A 19,721-nucleotide genomic window follows, 5' to 3' on the forward strand; every position below is an offset into this window, starting at 1 on the left:
GTGAACACCTGTGAGGCGTCACTGTACAGGCGAGCTGGAGAAGCGCTCGAACGAGACAGAGACCGAGGCGGAGGTGGTGGGTCGAAGTAACCACCTGTGAGGTGTCACTGTACAATGTTTGAGATGGAGAAGAGAAGGTTGGGCGGTGGGAGGCGCAAATTTTATACACTTTGCTCCGAGGGTGCAAACAGTGCAAACTTGCCAAGCGCTTAGCATCGCATGATCTGATGGTGACGAAACTGGAAGAACCCCGGAGCCGGGCGTGCTCCGCGGGTCCAAATGGAGAGGCACGAGCGCCCAGGTAGCTGGACGATGATCGCGAAGTATGGCAAGCAAGTCATGCCAGCAAGCTGCAGGAGGAAAGCAGATTATGTCTCGTTGTTGGGTGATTTCTCTCCTATCTTGCAGCAGGCCAGCAACACCATTCGATCGCCGGCTTTCCTCGAGTGTGCCTTTTCTCGCCATGTCAAGCGAAGCAGGCGGCACGAAACCACGCCAGCCCCGGCGGCCGCTTGTAATAGAAAAGCAGTATGCCTGATCTCACTGATGCTGGGATAAAGGCAAGTAGATCCTCTACCTAAGCTGAAGCGAGCAGATTACGGAGCGACAATATATGGTACGAGCCGGCATAACCACCACTCGCACAGAAGCGCGCGCTCTAGAGTCGATTCATCGCAGCGCAACGTCACTTCGATATATACGGAATGCGGCGCAGAAGATAGCGACAGGACCATGAACGCGTAAAACGGCGATGGACCGGGACAACGAGTGGGGATACACTTGCGACGCTACAAGACATGAACACATTGTGAGAGAGGGCAATGGGATGGTTAAGAGCTTAAGGGGAAGTAGGACTTGGGTAGGCGATCGGAGACAATATGGAACGGAGTATTCTTCCACGCTCCAACAACTTATACGGCATGAATACGGGCTCTGATACGGCCGGCACCGCCTTAGCAGCCCGCTCGATGAGGCCTTATACTCATTCTCATTAAGCGCCCTTGCTAGATCATACACCTGACCACATTACTTGCGGTTGGCTGGCATACCACATCGCACACTGCTTGGAAGAGTGATGTTCTGGCAGCCGAAAAGACGTTCCAATAACGTTAACGCTAAGCAGCTGTCAGCCATAGGGCTGAAGTGATCTGCGTGTCTGTCAGGGTCCTGATTGGAAAAGAATATCTGTGCTACAGACCATGTCAGCCTGGCTCACCCGTGCCAGCGAGTCCCTTGCAAGTACTGTACCACTCTCTTTCCCTCCGCCGAAATACACTTGACAACATTCTCTCTGACGTATTCTCCAGCATCGGTCGACGGCTCTCGCGGGTTCGGTTCGAATGTTGCTGCGGTCCGGACACTCGGAAGCACAATTGGTCATCCGGCAGGCAGCTGCGCCGAGCAGGGACATGGTGGGCGCATTGGCGGGAAGAGGAAGCAGGGATTCGGATATTCGGGCAGGTGCAGACTGCGCGGCTACCTGGGTAACAGAATGGCAGTACTGCGCCATTCGAGACAGCAGCTCAAGGAATGGGTCTAGGCTGGATGTGTGATATCACAAGAGCTCTCGAATGCAACGCATTTCCTGTCTTGGACAGACCATTGCTCGCGGACGCGGTTCTGTTGACACTACCCTTCGTACATCGAGCTTCTGCGATTGTGTATCTTGTATGATTTACTTCATTTGCTCAAACACGGTGCGCATGCAAGGTCACCCGAAAATGATTGTATTATGTTACGGCACAGTTAAGGAGCGGTCTCTATGCGTCATACTAAAGCGATATCATATACCCAATACCGTGCAAGAAGACAGTTCATTAATACTCTCAGGCCTTGCTGCAAATCGCATGCTACTCCAACAACATTCGAGCCATGCCCTTGGCGTAGAGTGGCCTACAGAGATGGACAGCGAGTTATGTGAGATCCAGACCAGCATTGTGCATGTCTCTGCGGAGTAGTCCGTTGTCCGTTATGTACTGCCTATTGTGTATATCTCTAGATCACGATGGGTGTACGAAACGTAGGAAAGACGATACGGAACGGGGGCGTCGAAAAGGGTTCGCTTTCTTAAGGGATGCTGCGCTTCGTATTGGCTTTTGGTTTCTGTTGTAAATCGGGGAGGACACATGGGCGGGACACGCAGCCCAATGTGCTCCGGACGAGTCTTGATCGAAGTACTTCATGTCGAAAACGCGACGGCGGGTAGCACGCAGTATCTGCGTAAGCCACAGACCCGGTGCGTCAATGATCGTAAGTTCTGGCGCGCCGATGCGCTGGATCGACACGCATTACGATGGGGTGTTGAACATGATGGAGCAGGACAGGGAAACTGGATAGGCGGATCTCTGGGCGCGTAGAGTACTCAGCAGGGCAATGACGTAGGCGGCTCGATCCTTGCCACGTGGATGTGCGGCTCTTATTCCAGGGTCTTTGAGGTTCCGCCTCTCCGCGACCACTTGCAGGATATGTGCTCTTGGAACAGCATATTACAGGATATGGTATTTTGATTCTTGTTCTACGATGGACATGCATCTAATGTTCGAGGATCCGCTATCGTAACAATATTGCATAGTGGTCGAGAGAGCCCATACTAGCACGCAGGCGGCTCGTAGTACAGCAAACTTCGTGATGGCGGAGAGCGTTCATGGTATAGATGGGCAGAATCTGTCTTCCTTGTCTCTCCTGTTTCTTCACGGTCTCCACAAAAGACGTACATCTTCCACGATCAGAATGTCTACATCATCTAAGGCGGGTCACTGTTTCGGTTGTTTGCTGTTCACCGCCGGCGCCCACATTCGCGGCTCGCAGGGTGTTTTCCTACCTTTCATAGATCTACAGTCCAGGTGAGCTTCACCCACAGGCATCCGTTCTAGCTCAAACTTTGCTAATCGGTCTTCACGAGATATACTCCTGCGACATGTTACTCTACGTGACAAGTAGGCCTGAACGTAGGGTTTATTCGCCAAGCCGGAATTATATCACATGGCTCTCTGAGAACAATTGTAGCACAGCGTTTCTTTAATCAGGGAACCGGCCCTATCCGGGCGGTCGAAGCACGTTGCGATACATCCGACAAACACCGAGCCGCGTGACCGACTGCTTCTGTTTACTCCTTACGTGTCGCCTTAGTGAAGGGCCGACTTTGCGCGCTGTGACTCACCCCGCCTGGTGCATAAAAAGACAGCGCCCGCCTGCACTCAACCCTCCCTCCTTCAACTCACTTCATCTACACCCAACCGCTCCTTCTTCAACTCACTCCATCTACGGCCCGGGTTCGAACGGTGGGTCCCTCCTCTACCCGACCTCCATACGATTATCACATTCTAAGCTCAACCCTTCACGCTCACCCGTCACTTGCGCTCACACCTATCTTTTGTCGGCATCACCAAACAATCAACATGGCCACTCCCGGCCCCGGTCAGGGACAACCACCAGTGGACGTCGAACGCTTGGAGCCATGGGCTAGCTGGCATGGTCTGAATAGGCGCCTAGGATCCTCCGCTAAAGCCCTTCCAACATGCATTGTAAGTTATATCAAAGCGAACAACCTGACAAATCTGGCCGGCTCTCATCCCCTTGTGTTTCTTTTTCTTTCACCAACTCTTGACTACCACTAGCGATTCGCTTGAGTGTTCGGTCCGCTAACAACACCCGTAGATCCAAGGTCAGATGAACAGCCAATTCTCGAACTGCGATATCTATGCCGGAGAATCCAAGATCTCTGGCCGCGCCACGGACTACAAAACCGAGGTTTTCATGCACGGTGCATCACTCGCTTCCTTCATCGAACTTCGCCTGCGGTTCTCGCCTAGCTACTCCAACAATACCGATGCAAAGAAAGCCGACGACCGCGATCGCATGTCCATATTCTATCCAACATTCATGCCGGATAAGTGGTGTGATGGCAGGGAATCTGGAGATGTGGTCACAACTCTCGCCTCTACAGAAGACAGGGACTTGCGTGGTATCTTGGGGCTGAAACGGAATTTCTCATCTGCCCTTTACGACGTCGAATTCCTGGAGTTCAAGAATAGTCCTCTAGCGACGGTGGCTGGCGTACAAGCATTCCCAGGCACAGGCAAGCAGTTCTACATGAGTTTCAAGACCGATCAGCCCATAGCCATCAACCACAGCCGAGCCGTTGGGCATAAACCGGCGCATGTCCAAGAAGTCGTTGCGGAGTTCCGGAAGGTCATGACGTTTGTCGGGCAAATCCAAGTTCATATTCAGCCTAACCCAGCACTGGCTTATGCGTACGGCATGCATTTCTTTGCACAACCTTTCCCGCCTCCGCCTTCCTATTGGCCCTTTCTCAAGGCCGACAACGAAAAAGCTCCAGTCATCGATGTCGGGCATGGCACGACCTTCTACCAATTCCCCGACTTTGTGGAGAAGGTCTTTGCTATTCGTGAACAGCCGTTCTTCAGACGATCAGGGAATCAGGTGGAGCTTAGGCCTGCAAAGACGCCTCTCGAGCTCTGGGCGGGACTTCCAGCAATACATCAATTCGTCACGAGCAGACAATACCAAGCCTATGTACTTGGTGCATTCACAGACGAAGAGCTCAGCGAGCGTGCGCTAATGGGAAGCTGCTATAGCGGCACATACGACTGCTACGAGATTCTGCAGGCGGCTTTCCATCACCACAAGCCGCAGCGGGCAGTTCTCCTCTTTGCAAAACTGTCCCCCTTTGATATTGACAACCTAGACGGACTCGCGGGCCATCGGCCTGATGGCGTTCTGCCTCAGCCAGGGGAGCGCGTTGCAATATCGGACCCGGATGATGATACTGTCGATTGGAGCGGCTCGGTGATCTCGATCCCTGAGGGTCTTGCCAGCGAGGTTTCTTTCGCGAACTGCTGCATCCGCGCCTTCATGCCAGTCTCCACCGGGCTTGTGATCGAACCACGCACGCACAAGTACCATCTCCGCTTCGGTTTCAGCGGACGTCCGACCCGCGTGATGCGAAAAACTATCAACAACCTGATGACCCTGGATGTCAGCAGAGGCACGAACATTGGTGATTTGCGCCAGATCGTCTTAGCTCAGGATCCCTCGCAGTACTCAAGTCCGCAGACCAAGAAGTTGGGAACGACGACAGTCCAGATTATCAACGATGCGTGTAAGAAATTCAACCTCAACAAGGAGCAAATCGAAGTGGTCCGGCACGCTTTCACGCGGCGCACGACTATTGTACACGCCCCTCCAGGTAAGCCTCTCTAGTAACTGACTTCCACTATTCGGTGCGCAAGCAATAGAACAGAATACACGTAAGCCAGTCTGATCCTCCACCGCTGACCTTCTCTTAGGGACGGGTAAGACCTATATTGCGCAGTGCATCACCGAGATCGCCACCAAGATGAAGATGCGATATCTGGTCGTTGCCCCATCAAACCAGGCTGTCAATGTCATCCACGCACGTATCACAAACGATCAGTACCGTAGGTTCATCTGACCAACCTCACTTCATCTGCTAACGCATCATGTAGAAGAAGGACGCGTCTTCAGGGTCTACACCGAGACACAGGAGACATTATATGATGACGATGACGATGAAGTATTTTTCGCGCCCGGACGAGACTTACCCGCTTCGGACAACTCCGGCGACAGTCCTCCGTTCGACGTGCTTCCCAATCTTTCCCAGCAGGCCACCGCAGCCTTCAGAGACGCACTCCAGCCTGAGACGGCAGAACCTGGTCCAAATAGCCTCGCAGCCCACATCCGAAAACGTCTACAGCTCCTCAGTGACGACAGGGCTCGATTCAATGAGCAATTCACGGGCGAACAAGTTGAGCTTGACGCACTTCTGAATGCGCGGCAAACAACGTCGATGGCCGCAACTCAAGATCAGGCAGCTGTTGCAGATGCTATTAAACGTCAACGTCAACAAGACCTACAGCTTCGGCGTCAGTATGCCCGGTATGCCGACGGCAACTGCGTAACGAACAGCAGCGCCACGAGCAAGGTTCTTAGAGATGTTTTCCCGAAGATTCTTATCCAGGACGAATCTGCACAAGGCTCGGAACCCGAAGTGTTAGCGGCGTCAATCTTGTGTAATCGCTCTCTCGAGCATCGTATCATGGTTGGAGACCACAATCAGGTTGGTTTCCTGCATCAAGTCCCTTCCCTATCCCCGGTACATACTGCTAATGCTGTTATTTTATCTTACAGTTGATGCCGTTTCAGCGCAACAGCAACGCCATTCTCGGTAACCAGGGAAAGTTGACCTATCAACAGCGCCTTATTGAAGCCGGTTTCCCATATCACACGCTTAAGGTCCAATATCGGATGCATCCCGACATTTCCGAATGGTCACGCGACACGAACGAACCCCAGTTGCAAAACAGCTCGGATCCCAGCCTCGGGCGTGGTTTCCAAGGCTGGGAAGATTGGCTGAAGAAGTTTCTCACCTGGATCAACGTCAAGCAGTTCTCGAGCCATTCTGTAATGATGTAAGACGTCTGACGTGAAACAGTTGACATGGACTCACATCGTACAGATCGCCGACCGACACCCCAGGCTCTCAAGTTCCATTCGGATCGAGGACGATCGGTGCTACTCGAACTCGGTACAACTTCCAGCATGCGGCAGTCGTGTTTCAGACTGCTCTCCACTTGATCCTTGTTGGAAAGTGCCCTCCTAAGGACATTTTGATTCTTGCCGCCTACGCTGGACAAGTGCGACTACTTACGAAAATCTGTGGCCATTTCAAGGAGACCAAAGACGTTCAGATTGGCACTTGGGACTCGTCTCAAGGCTCTGAGGCGGAGGTTGTCATCATCGATCCAGTCCGCACCCTAAGCACAACAGGACAGACTCTCGGCTTTCTCAACGATCCGCATAGACTCAATGTTGTCATGACTCGAGCGAGGACAGGACGAATCGTAGTCGTGAACAAGGACCTAACAAAGAATCAACACCCTACAAAGGGCGTTCGAGACTGGAACAGCTACTTGACGAAGCACACCCAGAAGGGCTGGTCTCTCGACTATCCTATGGATCTGCTCGATTACAAGTACCGGAACACGAATCAGCTGAAGCCATTCCTTCCTGGGCTCGAGAAGATGGCGAATGAGTTCCTTGCGAACAAGTAGGTGGGCGACACAGGCGGTGAACGGAAAGGCTCATGGCACAACACATCCGGTGGACTCCTCGGCATTTCAAGATTGGATCCCTCTAGTTCTTCCACACTTCACTCACATGGTGACGACATTCTAGGCGGAGAGGTGTCTTATCATTCTACATCTCGCTATCAAAGGCATTCAAAAGTGGATTTTTCATGGCTTCACACTCTTTCTCAGAAGGTTACAGGCGGAGTGGCTTTGGCATCTGGTGGACTTCCTGGCTCTCAAAATTGCGATGCTGCTATTTGCTGTCTTTACATGAGCGGTGGGCTAACTAGCGTTGACATCGGGTAGAGTTCTTGCCTCCCGAGGTGCGACACCGGCTTTTAGTGCGGGGATAGATGAGATGACTCTGGCATCTAGTGGACTCGAAATTGCGGACTTCGTGGTTTTCGAAATTGCGGTGCTGCTATCTGCTGCCTTTACATGAGAGTTGGGCGGGAAAAGGTTCTGCATTACTGGCTCTTGAGGATGGATTTCCTAAAGATCAATCTCTTCATATAGCAATGGAACTCTCATGATTGGCAATATGGCACTTTGACAGTCTTCTCTAAACTAACAGTCTCCTCTCCCAACATCGGGCATGAGTTCTGTAGGTGTGGTAGCGAGAGGGAAGAGCCTGAACATAGATTTCGAACCAAAAATGAAAATTAAGATAAAAAACCCCCATGCGCGAATCAAAGCCTTACAAAGAAGACTTTATCAGACCAAGCAGTACTGAACATAGCAAAGTTTGTTGCTGCAGCGTTCTCGCAGCTGCCGGAGATGTAGCTGATTCTAGAAAGAACCGACTAAGGTCTCCGTGACGCCGAGGAGATGCTTTAGCGGAGACAGAGCTAAGTTCGGAGAAGCCGGCCAGGGACATCTGGGGCGTCGTGGACCTTGTAGTCGATACCGATTTTCCGGATATCCGCCGACGGTGCGCGATCCACAGCAACGCTGGCTCGGTCATGGTCATTCCACGTGAGCGTATCGCGACAGGTGACTATCTTACGCGGCTGTACGTGCAAGTGAACATCGAAGTACCTGCTGATGAGATAAGTGGAGGCGATATTCTGGACCCAGCCACAATCGACGCGGATAAGGAAGCGCGGCGGAAAGCTAGGGAAAGAAGGGCAAAGATCACCCTAGAGGGACTCTTGCAGCAGGCTCAAGCAGTCTTCAAGCCATACCATATCAAGCTGAAAGATGGTGCTGAAGTGGATTGGTGGGCAGCGTATCAAATTGGGCAGCGCATGACTGAGCGGTTCTTGCAAAAATCCTCTGACGGCGTGCCTCGAGTGTTCATCGCGGGTGATGGTAAGTAATCTGGAAATTCTAGCTCTGTTTACCATTATTCCACACCACCTTTCTGACTTTTGGGCAGCCTGCCACACCCATTCGCCCAAGGCTGGGCAGGGCATGAACGTCTCGATGATGGACTCGTTCAACCTATCTTGGAAGCTTGCATATCACCTCAATGGCTTAGTCCCACCAGGCGGTCAGGGTACCAATGGCTCCATCGAGCTGCTCGATTCATATGAGCTCGAAAGGCGCGAGATTGCCCGTGAACTCATTGAGTTTGATCACAAGTTCTCATCGATGTTCTCTGGCCAGATTGATGCTGAAGGGGAAGAGGAAGGCTTGACCCACGAGCAGTTCGTGGAGGTGTTTTCCACTGGCAACGGATTCACCAGCGGATGTGGGATAGAATATCCAGACAGTGACTTGGTCCTCAAAGAGAGTGCAAACAGCCCGGTCTATGGTACGGATTTTCTTAGCGGAGTTTTGAGGCCCGGCCGTCGCCTTCTCAATGTCAGAGTTATCCGTCACGCAGATGGTAATCCCCGTGACTTGCAAGACGGTACGTAACCTTATCTTGCCTGTAATCATGGTCAGTCCTTATTCGCCTACAGATTTCCTCTTCACCGGACGTTTCCGGTTGTTGGTCCTGACATCGACGGACCTCCTCGATATGCATGGCCGTTCAGCCAGCGCCCTTGACGCCATTGATCACATCATGGAGCTGTATGGTGAAGATCTTATTGAACTTGTGGTCTTGCATCCTATTGGCACTAACACACGCGACATATCGTGGGAGGCGTTGCCACGTGCAATAAAGAAGTACGCGGAGATGAGCTTTCACTCCGCGTGGGATACCGAAACGCCTGTGGGTAAGGAACATGTACGTAGAGGCGTTTACAAGGCCGAGGATGCCTATGCTATCTTCGGAGTGAGCAAGGACCAGGGCGCGATCTGTGTTGTCAGACCAGATGGATACGTTGGTGCCCTCGCATCACTGGAAGATGTGGAAAGAGCAGAGCGATACTTGACAACGTGGCTCCAGCCTCGTTGACACCTATACAGATAGGGCTCCCGCCTACGACTAGCGAGCAGTGTTGTCAATAAGTAGCTACAGTATATATTTGTTCCGCTTTTGGAAAAAACGATCCAGTACCGCCGGTATTTCGGTAACTTACCAAGCCAGTGACAAAGCCAGCCTGCAAGGCTCTTACAAAACCCCCCTAAACGACATATACTCGCCCGCCGAAAAGTGGTGGAATCGCAAGAAAAACTTTGAAAGTCGGCAAGGAGATCTACTCGACCGCCGTCACATCTCCGGATAGATCAACCTCGGATTCCAGCATGGCCCGTCAAGGAGACCCAAATCTCCAGGCCTTACAGTACTGCTCAAGAAGGGACCCAGGCGATTGAGGATCAGTTGCAAATTCAGACTAGGATGAAAACCTCTTCGTCCGGTCTCTCGTCGATGCGCGGCTCAACCACTTCTCGTAGCGCTACGCTGTGTGTGTAGAGAAAAAGAGAGACAGACAGTGGTATACAACGGACGCACTCTGATCGACGGCGGGTATTGATCAGATTTTTCTTTGGACTGTGCCGCTCGATCGTTGATTACATACGGTATGGACCCTTTCCTCTTGGAATAGTGATAAGTGGCAAAGGATTTGCCTATTTGGCATGCATTGTCTTATGTGCAGCGTTTGAAATATCAGGTCCGAATGGCCATTATCAAAAGATCGAGCATATTTGACCTGTGGAGATAGATTGGTTGCTTCAATTTTGCTCAGTGGTGTCGATGCTCGACGTTTCTTTCCGTACACTCAGACCAAGGTGATATCCTCTTCCTGCAGCTCTCCATCCTCGCACCTCTTCACCACTTGTCCATGCATCGTGCCATGTATGTAGGCCTCTCCAACCAACTTGTAGTGTCCCGGTTCGGTGGCACTTCTGAGTATGAATGGCATTCTTACCCCAAAGACGACGCAGCAGATATCTCCTTCTCTCGCGACGAGCGGCGCAAGACCGTAGGACCCGTTTCGCGTAACGATGAATTTTCGATTACGGCCTTGATAATAAGCATCGTTCTCGTATACTTCCGCCTTTCCACTTTTAGCACCATCTTTGAACGCGGACAAGATGTAGTATGGGCTCGCTTCGATATGTGGGAGAACGCGTAGAAGATATGTAGCAGCATTGGCTTTGGCCTGTGACGGAGTATCCATGGTGAATCCAGCAACAAGTGTATGAACAAGTGCTCGAAGTCGGCCGTTATCAGCGTAGGCGCAGCTTGAACCGGGTCTTGAAAGGTGCTCCCAGATGTCTCTCATTGGATTGAAATCGCTAGCTTCAGGATGTTCTGGCCTATCGTGCGCTGGCGGATGGATGTCCTGCACGGTAAAAGCCCTTGACTGATATTGGATGATGTCAAATATCACTGCGCCAACTCTAAGACCCCTGATGTTTTCGATGAATCGAGGAGATGCTCGGCTTTGTAATCCTGCAACATAGACGTCCTGGCCATCGTGTCCTAATACGTTGCCCAGGGCCGAGTGCCACTGCGGGACCCAAGACGGGACTGACCTCTCTAAGCTGGTATCATCTCCATGCTGCACGTACGATAATAAATTCAAGTCCTCCGTCCACTCGAGGTACTGCAGCGCGAAGTCCAAGTTGACTTGCGATACAGTTCTTGTGTAGTCAGGAGTGATGATCGGTATGCCACTTTTGGGATGCTGAGCAGACGGATGACCCAAGAAGGCATACACATGGTCTCTTGGGTCTGAGGCTCTCAGTTGCCGGGAAAAATGCAGGACTTGAAGGAATGGCCACCGTCTCACTCCTCCGTAGAACTGCATATTCTGATTACCCACGTCTCCATTCGGCCAAATACGCAGTCGCTCCATATGCATAGGATTGGGCCGAAAATGAAAGCGCTCGAGGATGACATTTGCCTGTTGGTTGAGCCATCGAAGTACTGTCATCGTCATTTCCCAATCGAAGGCGTACTTTCCGTACAGAATTAGGGGATCTTCGGCCAGGCCTGCTTCCTGCACAACCCAAACACGACGGAACCATGCAAAGTTGGTCATTGTCGCAAGGAAATGCCACCTCGGGTCATTCGCGATGGGATGAGTAGACTGTAAGACCGGCAGATTCCGGAATGATCCGTACTCCGCTATCTGCGCGTTAAGAATAGTGTAGACTTCATCAATCAAGGAGAGCAGCTCCTCGGCATGGCTATCGTCCGGACCCAACCAGATCAGGGTGGTTCTCGACTTCCCATAGATCTTGCTCATCAGAGCAACTTGATGACCTCGTTCAACTGGATCTTCCTGGTTGATGCAGATTTGGTCGGCCCAGAGAACCCTCGAGCACGTCGGAAGTCTGACCCGCAGTAAGGCATCCCTCAAGTTTGCTGTGAGATGGATTACCTTGCCGTCACAGTCGATGTAGCCGATCTTTTCGTGGGAACCCCATGTGTAGGATATCGCATCGAATGCTGGGACGTCGTCGAGGCGCTCCGTTAAGAGACGACCGCCTAGAGGTTCGTGGTCTTTCCCTGGCTCGAGGATGAGGTATCGAATATATTCTCCTACTGGAAGCGACTTGTACTCATATTGCGGCTGAGCTTGAGAATCTTCCGATTCTGTGGCAGTCGAGCACGCATCTGAACCGCTGTCGCCATCGCTTCGGGAGAGAATCACGAACTCTTCCAACTCCGCCGCAGCCGAGCACGTATCAGAGTCGCTCTCGCCATTCCCTCTAGAGAGAACTACAAATTCTTCCGATTCGGACATCTTGGAGCGGTCGTTGCTGAATCATGTCCGTCAAAACGCTCACTACTAAAAGTACCCCGTAGAGTTATTCCACGGATCGGCGCCTCGACGCCCGAACACTATAAGTTGACTGTAAAACACAGGCGCAATCCCTTTTTCGCGACTTTCAGAATATCGTAATTTCGTTGCTGTAAATTTCAGTGCTATCTGTTAGCATACTAAGTTTGTGATCTGAGCTTACCAAAAGCTTTTCCATGGCATTAATCGTTGGATTCAAAGGTGTACAAATAAGCTAGCTTTAGTGATACAGTTCTGTACAGCATCGTGCCACCTCCGGCTGCTAATCTGCAGTGATGTCTGGGCAGCATCTGAGTGCCTTGTTGGCTGAAAAAAGAATTCGCACCAATCAGCTTCTATACCCACAACTTAAAGGCTGCATATGCAGCAACCGGATGTGTCGTGGTGCCGTACATACGGAGCACATCTGGAACTGGCCGGAGCGGGGGCGGGTGGCAGACGGAAGCGGTCCCCCGTTAGTCAGCAAGTCAGGGGCCTTATCACAGCATCCAGCCGTCTTTGGATAGCTAGGAACAAATCAAACACTCGAGCTCCTGAGTTGGGCAGATATCCAGCGTTCCCAAATCCCCAATGGCCACTACAGTTCCTAGGCTGTCCAGAGATTTTCTCACTCGCCGAGATAGTGATTTGAGCTGATCAGCTCCACGACCAAACGGAGATGAGATTGCAAGCGGCTACCACCAGATGCGTCGTGACGACGCAACGCAGCAGTTCGCAGCGGGGAAGAGCTTTAAGCAGCTCACGATGTCCGCTCATTGGAAGGCAACGGCAGCTATGACATGCCATTGCAGCTTGCAGAGATGGTCGCAAAGATCAAGGCTGTCATTTCCTCTATCATTTGGCTCCCAACCAGGACGCCATACATGATGACATAGCCGTCACGGAGATCACTCAAGGATCTGCAGCCGCGGCGTCTTATTACTATGATTCGGAGCGCGTAGATGTAACTCTATCCACTGCACAGTACCCTTTGACAAAGTGTCGCCTCTGCGTGATAGCTGAAGCAATGGCCGAGGTCTCTGAACGCCGGAGCCTCGAGACGTTAGCTCGGCAGCTGTCCGACACCGTAAAGGGTTACGACGACCCTTCTGGAAACACGGGATTGTATACGCGCAAGAAGATCATCAATATTGCGAAAGAGATCATCGAGACGGTCAAAGAGCCCCAAGAGACCCCCTTCGAATACGGGGTGAAGGTATGATGACACTGCATTCAACGCTCGCAGCTCTCTGACTTCCCGCAGATGGCTGAGATGGGAGTGCTTCGACAATTCATGGAAATGCATGTCTTTGACAAGATTCCTGATGAAGGAAGCATCTCTTATAAGGCGCTCGCTGAGATGATTGGAGCGGAGGAGTCGCTAATTAGTACACCACCATTCCTGTCGACGAGTAGCCACTAATAAGTCTCCAGCGCGGATGGCTTGGATGCTCGTTGCGACCGGCATGTTGAAGCAGGTTGGCGAAGACCGTGTCGCGCATTCAAGGTTTTCTAAAACCTACCTCAGCAGCAATCCGCAGGGGAAATGGTTCCAGATCGTGTACGGCCGAATGAGCCCATCTGGTCTTATGAGGATGCTGACCACCAAGATGCTAGGTTCGACGCAGGGATGGTTTCTTACTGTCACTGGCCGGAGTATTTCCGAGCGTACGGCTATAAAGAATGCGTAAATGACACCCACACGCCTCACTCCTGCGCGTGGCGCCAGCCGGAGAAGAACTTCTGGGAGGTTATCAGTCAGGATCCGCAGCGCTTCGCTGACTTCAACGCTTCTATGGAGACTCTCGATGAAGTACTTCCGGTAATGGGCATGTTCGACTTTTCCTGGATCATGCAAAATGCGGGCCGCGTGGCGGATGGTACTGCACTTATGGTAGACGTCGGCGGCGGCAAAGGCCAGGCGCTCAGACAGATTCTGAGAAAGCATCGAGAGATCCCTGCGTCGAGGCTAGTACTCCAGGACAGACCGGCCGTCATCGAGCAGGTTATACAGGCCGACGAACCGGAACTCAGAGGGGTAGAGAAGATGGCGCATGACTTTTTCGAAGAGCAGCCGGTCAAAGGTAGCCTCACCGATTAGGGATATAGAGAGATCTCGCTCGTAAGCTGACAACCTCAGGTGCATTGATCTACTACCTCCGTCGCATCATGCATGACTGGTCCGACGAGAAGTGCCGCAAGATCTTGTCCAATCTTGTTGAAGCAATGGGCCCTCACTCGCGCATTTTCATTACAGAGCAGATCTACCTGAATCCGCCAACGGAATTACCAGCGCAAATGGACCTGATCATGCTATCCTTAGGCGGAAAGGAACGGACGAAGCAGGATTGGTATGCACTTACGGCTCGCGTAGGGCTACACTTGGTGAAGTTTTGGGAAACGTCCGGAACAGAAGTTGCTGTGATCGAGTGCGAGAAAGCTGCAGAAGGAAAGGGCGCGATGCTGTGACCATGCATATTCTCTGTCACCTCCAATGTGCACGAAGACGGCACGGCCACGACTTTCATCACTTCAGTGTTTGAATGCCTTTGAAAGCGATTTCCCGGAGGTCTTGTTCGTCCGTTAAGTTGAGCTCCATGTCTCAGTGTGCCAGAGTGTTGATATTGAATCGGGGGAAGAGCAGCCGTGACAAGTAGAGATGGCCAGCCCGCAATGGTGTGACGCAAAGCTCCAGTGGTACATGCTACTACCTGTTCCAATCTCATCGCGCGGCAACCACCTAACAGTAGCTTGCATCGACGAATACCGGTGCTGCATACAGGCTGTCCACGAATCGACGCTTCCATGCCCGACCTTTAGTTTATTGCAAAAGATACTCCGCTCGTCCCAGCCTGGCACAAACTTCATCACTGAGCTCCTTTGAAAGCGCTTCAATACAGCGAACAACACTAAAACATGCTGTAAATGAGCTAAGATTGCTCAAGGTATAGCCTGCACATAGAATACAGCAACATGCGACGTTGGAAAAGCGAAAACTCGAATTCGCGCAAGGCGAACGAGCGCTAAAGCTCTCTTTCCGTCTGACTGGGAGCAGGCGCCGATCCGTAGGCGATCTATATAAAAAAAAAAAGTACAATGTTAGCAAAGATCGCTTGTTCATTGCTAGGTGATTATCGTTTCAGATAACAACCGCAAGTACCATAAAAACATTGAACACGTACCCGAACGTTCGTATAAGGCGGTGGCTGATTAGAGTCAGGCTCAACACCTTGAAGGACTGCGAATGGCGGGGTCTCTCTCACAATTTTCTTGATCTCTTGCTTGGCAAACTTTTTGTCTGCTCTGTTTTCCCTCGCTTCCCTTATCGCTCCGGCAATTTGTGTAGGCTGAAGACTGCATGCTGCATATCAGTATCGTTCTACATACAGCTCAGAGCGAAACGAAATCGAACAAGTCTCAAGAAAGCGTACGTACCTGGCCCTCGACTTCTTGATAATCCTCGTCCCGGTATCTACCAGATCGACATCGAAGTTCGTCCACGAGTAACGAGTAGTTCCCTCAGCCTGAGTTGTTTCTTCGTTCGTCTTGTTCATCTTTGGCAGAGACAGCCACAGCAGCAACAACACCACAAGTAAGATCAACACGATTGGCTGCAAGACTTGGACGCCCTTCGACTGGGCCACAGCACCAACAGCGAAAGGGAATATAGCCGCACCGCCCCCTCCCATCGCGGCAGCGAAGCCGATAGCGGATACGTGGAGGTAGGCTGGAAGAAGTTTCGTCGATGCGGCAATAGCTGCAGGGAAAAGGGGGCCAAGGAAGAAGCCCTGCAGAGACACGGCGATGGCGGAAACGTAGAATTGGGGCACGAGCCAAAAGATCAGCTGGAGCGCCATCGTCAAAGGAAGGTATATCTCGAAGACAATTAGCGATCGTAGAAGCTGAAGGGCTAAAAACGTCTAGAACTTACAGTGATGGCGAGCTTCTCGCCAAGTCTTGGAGTCACAAACCCAAGCACGAATCGACCAACCGTGATGCCCATCCAGAAACCCGTAGCCACCATGCCAGATGCGAAGGCTTCGCCGCTACGCTCCCGGATCATGAAGGTGACAATCCAGCCTCCGAGAGCAACCTCGGCACCAACGTAGCCTAAGAGGAAGAGTGCGGTCACCCATGTAACACGGCTCGAAAGCGATTCTTGTAGCCTACTTCCCTTGACGGCAGCATGTCGCGGGGTACCTTCGCGGTAGACTGTGGCTGATGCTTGCCAGAATGCAGCCAAAGAGGTTGCCAGCTCTATAGCCGCACCACCCAACTGGATTTCGGATGCGTCAGCGGACTTGTCGGTATTTGGGGGTCCGCGTAAAACCTACCATGATGTAATAGAAAGCATACCAAGGCCATCCAGCCTTGGTGATCAGCGTTGTCGCAATAAGTGGACTGAGCACAGCTCCTAGACCGTAAAAGCCGTGTAGAAACCCTAAGATCTCATTGGCATTCGCCATGTTGCCGATCCAGGCGTTCCAAGCGGCATCCTCGAGCCCGTTTCCAAATCCTGCTAGAATGAAGATAATCACCAGCACAGGGTACGGAGGGTGTAAGGCGATCCCGAGATACGCGGCCAGATGGCAGAAGGGACCGATAAAGGCAACACCCCGCTGGCCGAAACGGACATGGATGGTGTTGTTCAATATAGCGGCGCCAGCGTAGCCAGCTAGAGGCGACAGGAAAACGAGTGAAACCACCACATATGAGAGGTGGTAATAATGTTCGAGCTATTCATAGTCAGCCGGTGTAATGCAGAGTCTTCTACGAGTCGACAAGGTATACATATGGGATCAAGGCCTAGGTATCATGTCAGCACGATTAAGAAGCTGCCTACAGAGGATACGTACACCATAGGCAGCATCGTTCGCGCCCATGATCAGAAAGCCGAAAAAGGTGGCAAAGGTGCGATAGAGATTGATGCGGGGATGGTTCCACCGTTCGACCACGCCCACTGTGGTAGATGGCTGCGGGAGAAATTCCGCAGGATCATCGTTCTTGGTACCTTGAGACTCAGGGCGGCTTGATGCATTCGCAGGGTCTGACTGCGCTAGAAACTCCGATATCGAGATGGAGCCTTCTGTTGGATAAGGCTGCAGCTCTACAGCCGACGAGGATGGGGTCCCACTGGCTTCCGGCGACATGTTTGACATCTCGACTGGTCCTAACGAATATCCAGATATTGATGATGTATATAAAGTTGTTGAACACGATTGAAGGTAAAACTTGCAGACAATACGAGAGGATGGCTCTTTGAAGCTATATATACAGAAGCTATCCAGCGGCTTGACTCGAAGGTAGGGAAAACCACCCAACTGACCACGGCAGAACTATGGCTAATCAATCCAAGTTGCTTCCATGCTATACTTGGAGAACATGCGCGAATATCCTGTCTCCTTTGGTCTGTGATAGTCGTACGCAATGGCAAGTTCGGTGAGTTAAGCCGCAGATGAGCCGGTCACAGACCACACCGCGACAGATGTCGGGCCGTGAGGCGGGGGAAATACGACGTTGTATGCAGCTCCCTGTCACGACGTAGGCGCGGAAGAGGTTCAAACAGCAAGACTCATGATTCGATTGGCGGTGACGTCTAAGAGAGTAGATGCCACGATGGCTCCTTGAAGATGCGGAGACAGCTAGGCCGGCTGAACAACGGCAAACTGGGCGGGGAGGAGCGGAGCTTGTCACGCTTGTTCCGGTCCTTGCGCACCGCACACCAGCGTCAGCCAAGATGGAACGCGGAAATGGCCAGAAGACGTGATCTTGAGCGTTGTCGTGGCCCAGAGTGCCCTGGTGGTCATTAGCACCTCCTGCCTGGCAGCTGGCAGTATGGCACGGTTCGCAACAGCATCAATCTTCTGTCCTAGAAGAGATTCTAAGAAAGCACCAAAATGTGTGTTGCATTGGATCGACAGGGACCTCGGCACGCAAGCTACCCCCCCGCCATTCCCTTCAACCACCAAGCAAACGTTCCCGAGCGTATCCAGGTAAGTACAGTCAGCGCAAGCTTGATATGTCTCTCCCGTTTCTTCGTGTTGTTGTACATCCTGTACAATTTAGATCTCTTGTCCTTCCCAACTACCACAATCGCGTACGGTTCCTATTGTCAGCCCGGCGCATAGCATTATCGTCAAGCACACGACTTCAGTCCGCGCCGTCTAGCCGTTACGTCAAAGTACAACCAGTTCATTCACGTCCAAGCCTCGCGCCTGTAACTCTCTCACATCTTCCCACAAGAGCAATGAGCGAAAAGCACCCAGATCCCGCTTCGAAGCCTAAGAAAGCGCCCTCGATACCCAGGCCTAGTGCGAGGTAGACCAACTCCAGCATTGCAATCCACATTGGCGTGACCCTAAGCACAAAACAGCGTCCTCCTTCTCTCTCCCCAAAACGAGGTCCTTCTCCTCCACCGCGTCCAAACTTCCTCGTCCTTCCCCTCGGCGCACGTCTTCCCCGGCGGCAACGTCTCAGCCTTCCACGACGGCGCCGCGCCCGAGCCCTCAGATCCCGCGCGGCATCAAGACAGTGAAACATACCGGCTCGCCGCGATCCGCGAGACCTTCGAAGAGAGCGGAATACTGCTCGCGCGGGATGACTCCGGAAAGCTGCTCGAAGTAGGCTCGGCCGAGCGTGAAGAGGCACGGCGACGAATCCACAACGGCAAAGTAAAGTTCACAGACTGGCTGGTGGAGAAAAGGGCGAGGTCGGATACCGGTACGCCATCCCCCCCAAATTACACCGAGGTCCCGCCCGTCTAGCAGAGGCCGCTTCCGCCATAACAGACCGTCACTAATACGCGCGAGACACAGAAAACCTCATCCCCTTCACCCGCTGGGTAACCCCCACCAACGTCCCCAGGCGCTTCACAACGCAAATGTACATCTACCTGCTCCCTTTGCCCGCCTCCACCGAGCCCTCCGCCGCCGCCGCAACCCTCTCCTCTTTCCCCTCCACCTCCGAGACCGTGATACCGACCCCCACGCACGACGGCGGCGTCGAGCACACCGCCGCGCGCTTCCTGCCTCCCGCGGACTGGCTGTCCATGGCGCGGAAGGGGGACATAATCCTGTTCCCGCCGCAGTTCTTCCTCTTATGGCTCGTCGAGTCCTGTTTCCGCGGGACATCAACACCGCAGGAAGCGAGGAAGGCGCTCGAGGAGTTTGTGGGGCAGGAGCGCGAGACGAGCTGGGCGGATATGTGTATTTCGCCGACGCTGCTAATGAAGCGGAAGGGGGATGGGAGGGCGGTCTTGGGGCTTGATAAGCCGGGGCCGGAGCTCGAGGGGATGGCGAGACGGGGGGATAGGGAGAGGGTTGTGCTGGTTAGGTTTGGGAAGGAGGGGCCGAGGGAGGTGGAGGTGGCGTGGAGGAGGGATGTGATGGAGGAGGAGAGGGAGGGGACGGAGGGGAAAGGGAAGGAGAAGGAGAAGTTATGAGGGCGGGTGGAATTTAGATTTTTGGTAGAGGCTTGGATAGGA

At 52.5% G+C, this 19,721-nt stretch overlaps 6 protein-coding genes across 6 annotated transcripts; 4 read left to right on the plus strand and 2 right to left on the minus strand.

Annotated features, from left to right (window-relative positions):
* Positions 1-3,398: 3,398 nt before the first annotated feature.
* Positions 3,399-7,094, plus strand: W97_06528 (uncharacterized protein; the record flags this gene model as incomplete). Its single annotated transcript, XM_007784402.1, has 6 exons — positions 3,399-3,524; positions 3,658-5,209; positions 5,310-5,441; positions 5,490-6,100; positions 6,172-6,452; positions 6,500-7,094. The coding sequence occupies 6 exons, from the start codon at positions 3,399-3,401 to the stop codon at positions 7,092-7,094; spliced, it is 3,297 nt and encodes a 1,098-aa protein (XP_007782592.1).
* Positions 7,095-8,074: 980 nt separating this feature from the next.
* Positions 8,075-9,459, plus strand: W97_06529 (uncharacterized protein; the record flags this gene model as incomplete). The annotated part of the gene is made up of 3 exons (XM_007784403.1): positions 8,075-8,423; positions 8,491-8,967; positions 9,020-9,459. The coding sequence occupies 3 exons, from the start codon at positions 8,075-8,077 to the stop codon at positions 9,457-9,459; spliced, it is 1,266 nt and encodes a 421-aa protein (XP_007782593.1).
* A 766-nt stretch (positions 9,460-10,225) lies between these two features.
* On the minus strand, positions 10,226-12,202 carry W97_06530 (uncharacterized protein; the record flags this gene model as incomplete). The annotated part of the gene is made up of 1 exon (XM_007784404.1): positions 10,226-12,202. The coding sequence occupies one exon, from the start codon at positions 12,200-12,202 to the stop codon at positions 10,226-10,228; it is 1,977 nt and encodes a 658-aa protein (XP_007782594.1).
* Positions 12,203-13,265: 1,063 nt separating this feature from the next.
* Positions 13,266-14,707, plus strand: W97_06531 (uncharacterized protein; the record flags this gene model as incomplete). Its single annotated transcript, XM_007784405.1, has 5 exons — positions 13,266-13,454; positions 13,503-13,626; positions 13,673-13,799; positions 13,856-14,322; positions 14,379-14,707. 5 exons carry the CDS (start codon positions 13,266-13,268, stop codon positions 14,705-14,707), a joined length of 1,236 nt encoding a protein of 411 aa, XP_007782595.1.
* Positions 14,708-15,261: 554 nt separating this feature from the next.
* Positions 15,262-17,388, minus strand: W97_06532 (uncharacterized protein; the record flags this gene model as incomplete). Its single annotated transcript, XM_007784406.1, has 7 exons — positions 15,262-15,312; positions 15,421-15,592; positions 15,674-16,113; positions 16,170-16,514; positions 16,573-16,974; positions 17,030-17,044; positions 17,095-17,388. The coding sequence occupies 7 exons, from the start codon at positions 17,386-17,388 to the stop codon at positions 15,262-15,264; spliced, it is 1,719 nt and encodes a 572-aa protein (XP_007782596.1).
* A 1,097-nt stretch (positions 17,389-18,485) lies between these two features.
* W97_06533 (uncharacterized protein) lies at positions 18,486-19,679 on the plus strand (the record flags this gene model as incomplete). Its single annotated transcript, XM_007784407.1, has 3 exons — positions 18,486-18,556; positions 18,612-18,958; positions 19,054-19,679. The coding sequence occupies 3 exons, from the start codon at positions 18,486-18,488 to the stop codon at positions 19,677-19,679; spliced, it is 1,044 nt and encodes a 347-aa protein (XP_007782597.1).
* Between the last annotated feature and the right edge of the window lie 42 nt (positions 19,680-19,721).

The sequence above is a fragment of the Coniosporium apollinis genome, assembly GCF_000281105.1.
Source record: "Coniosporium apollinis CBS 100218 chromosome Unknown supercont1.33, whole genome shotgun sequence".
NCBI lineage: Eukaryota > Fungi > Ascomycota > Dothideomycetes > Coniosporium > Coniosporium apollinis.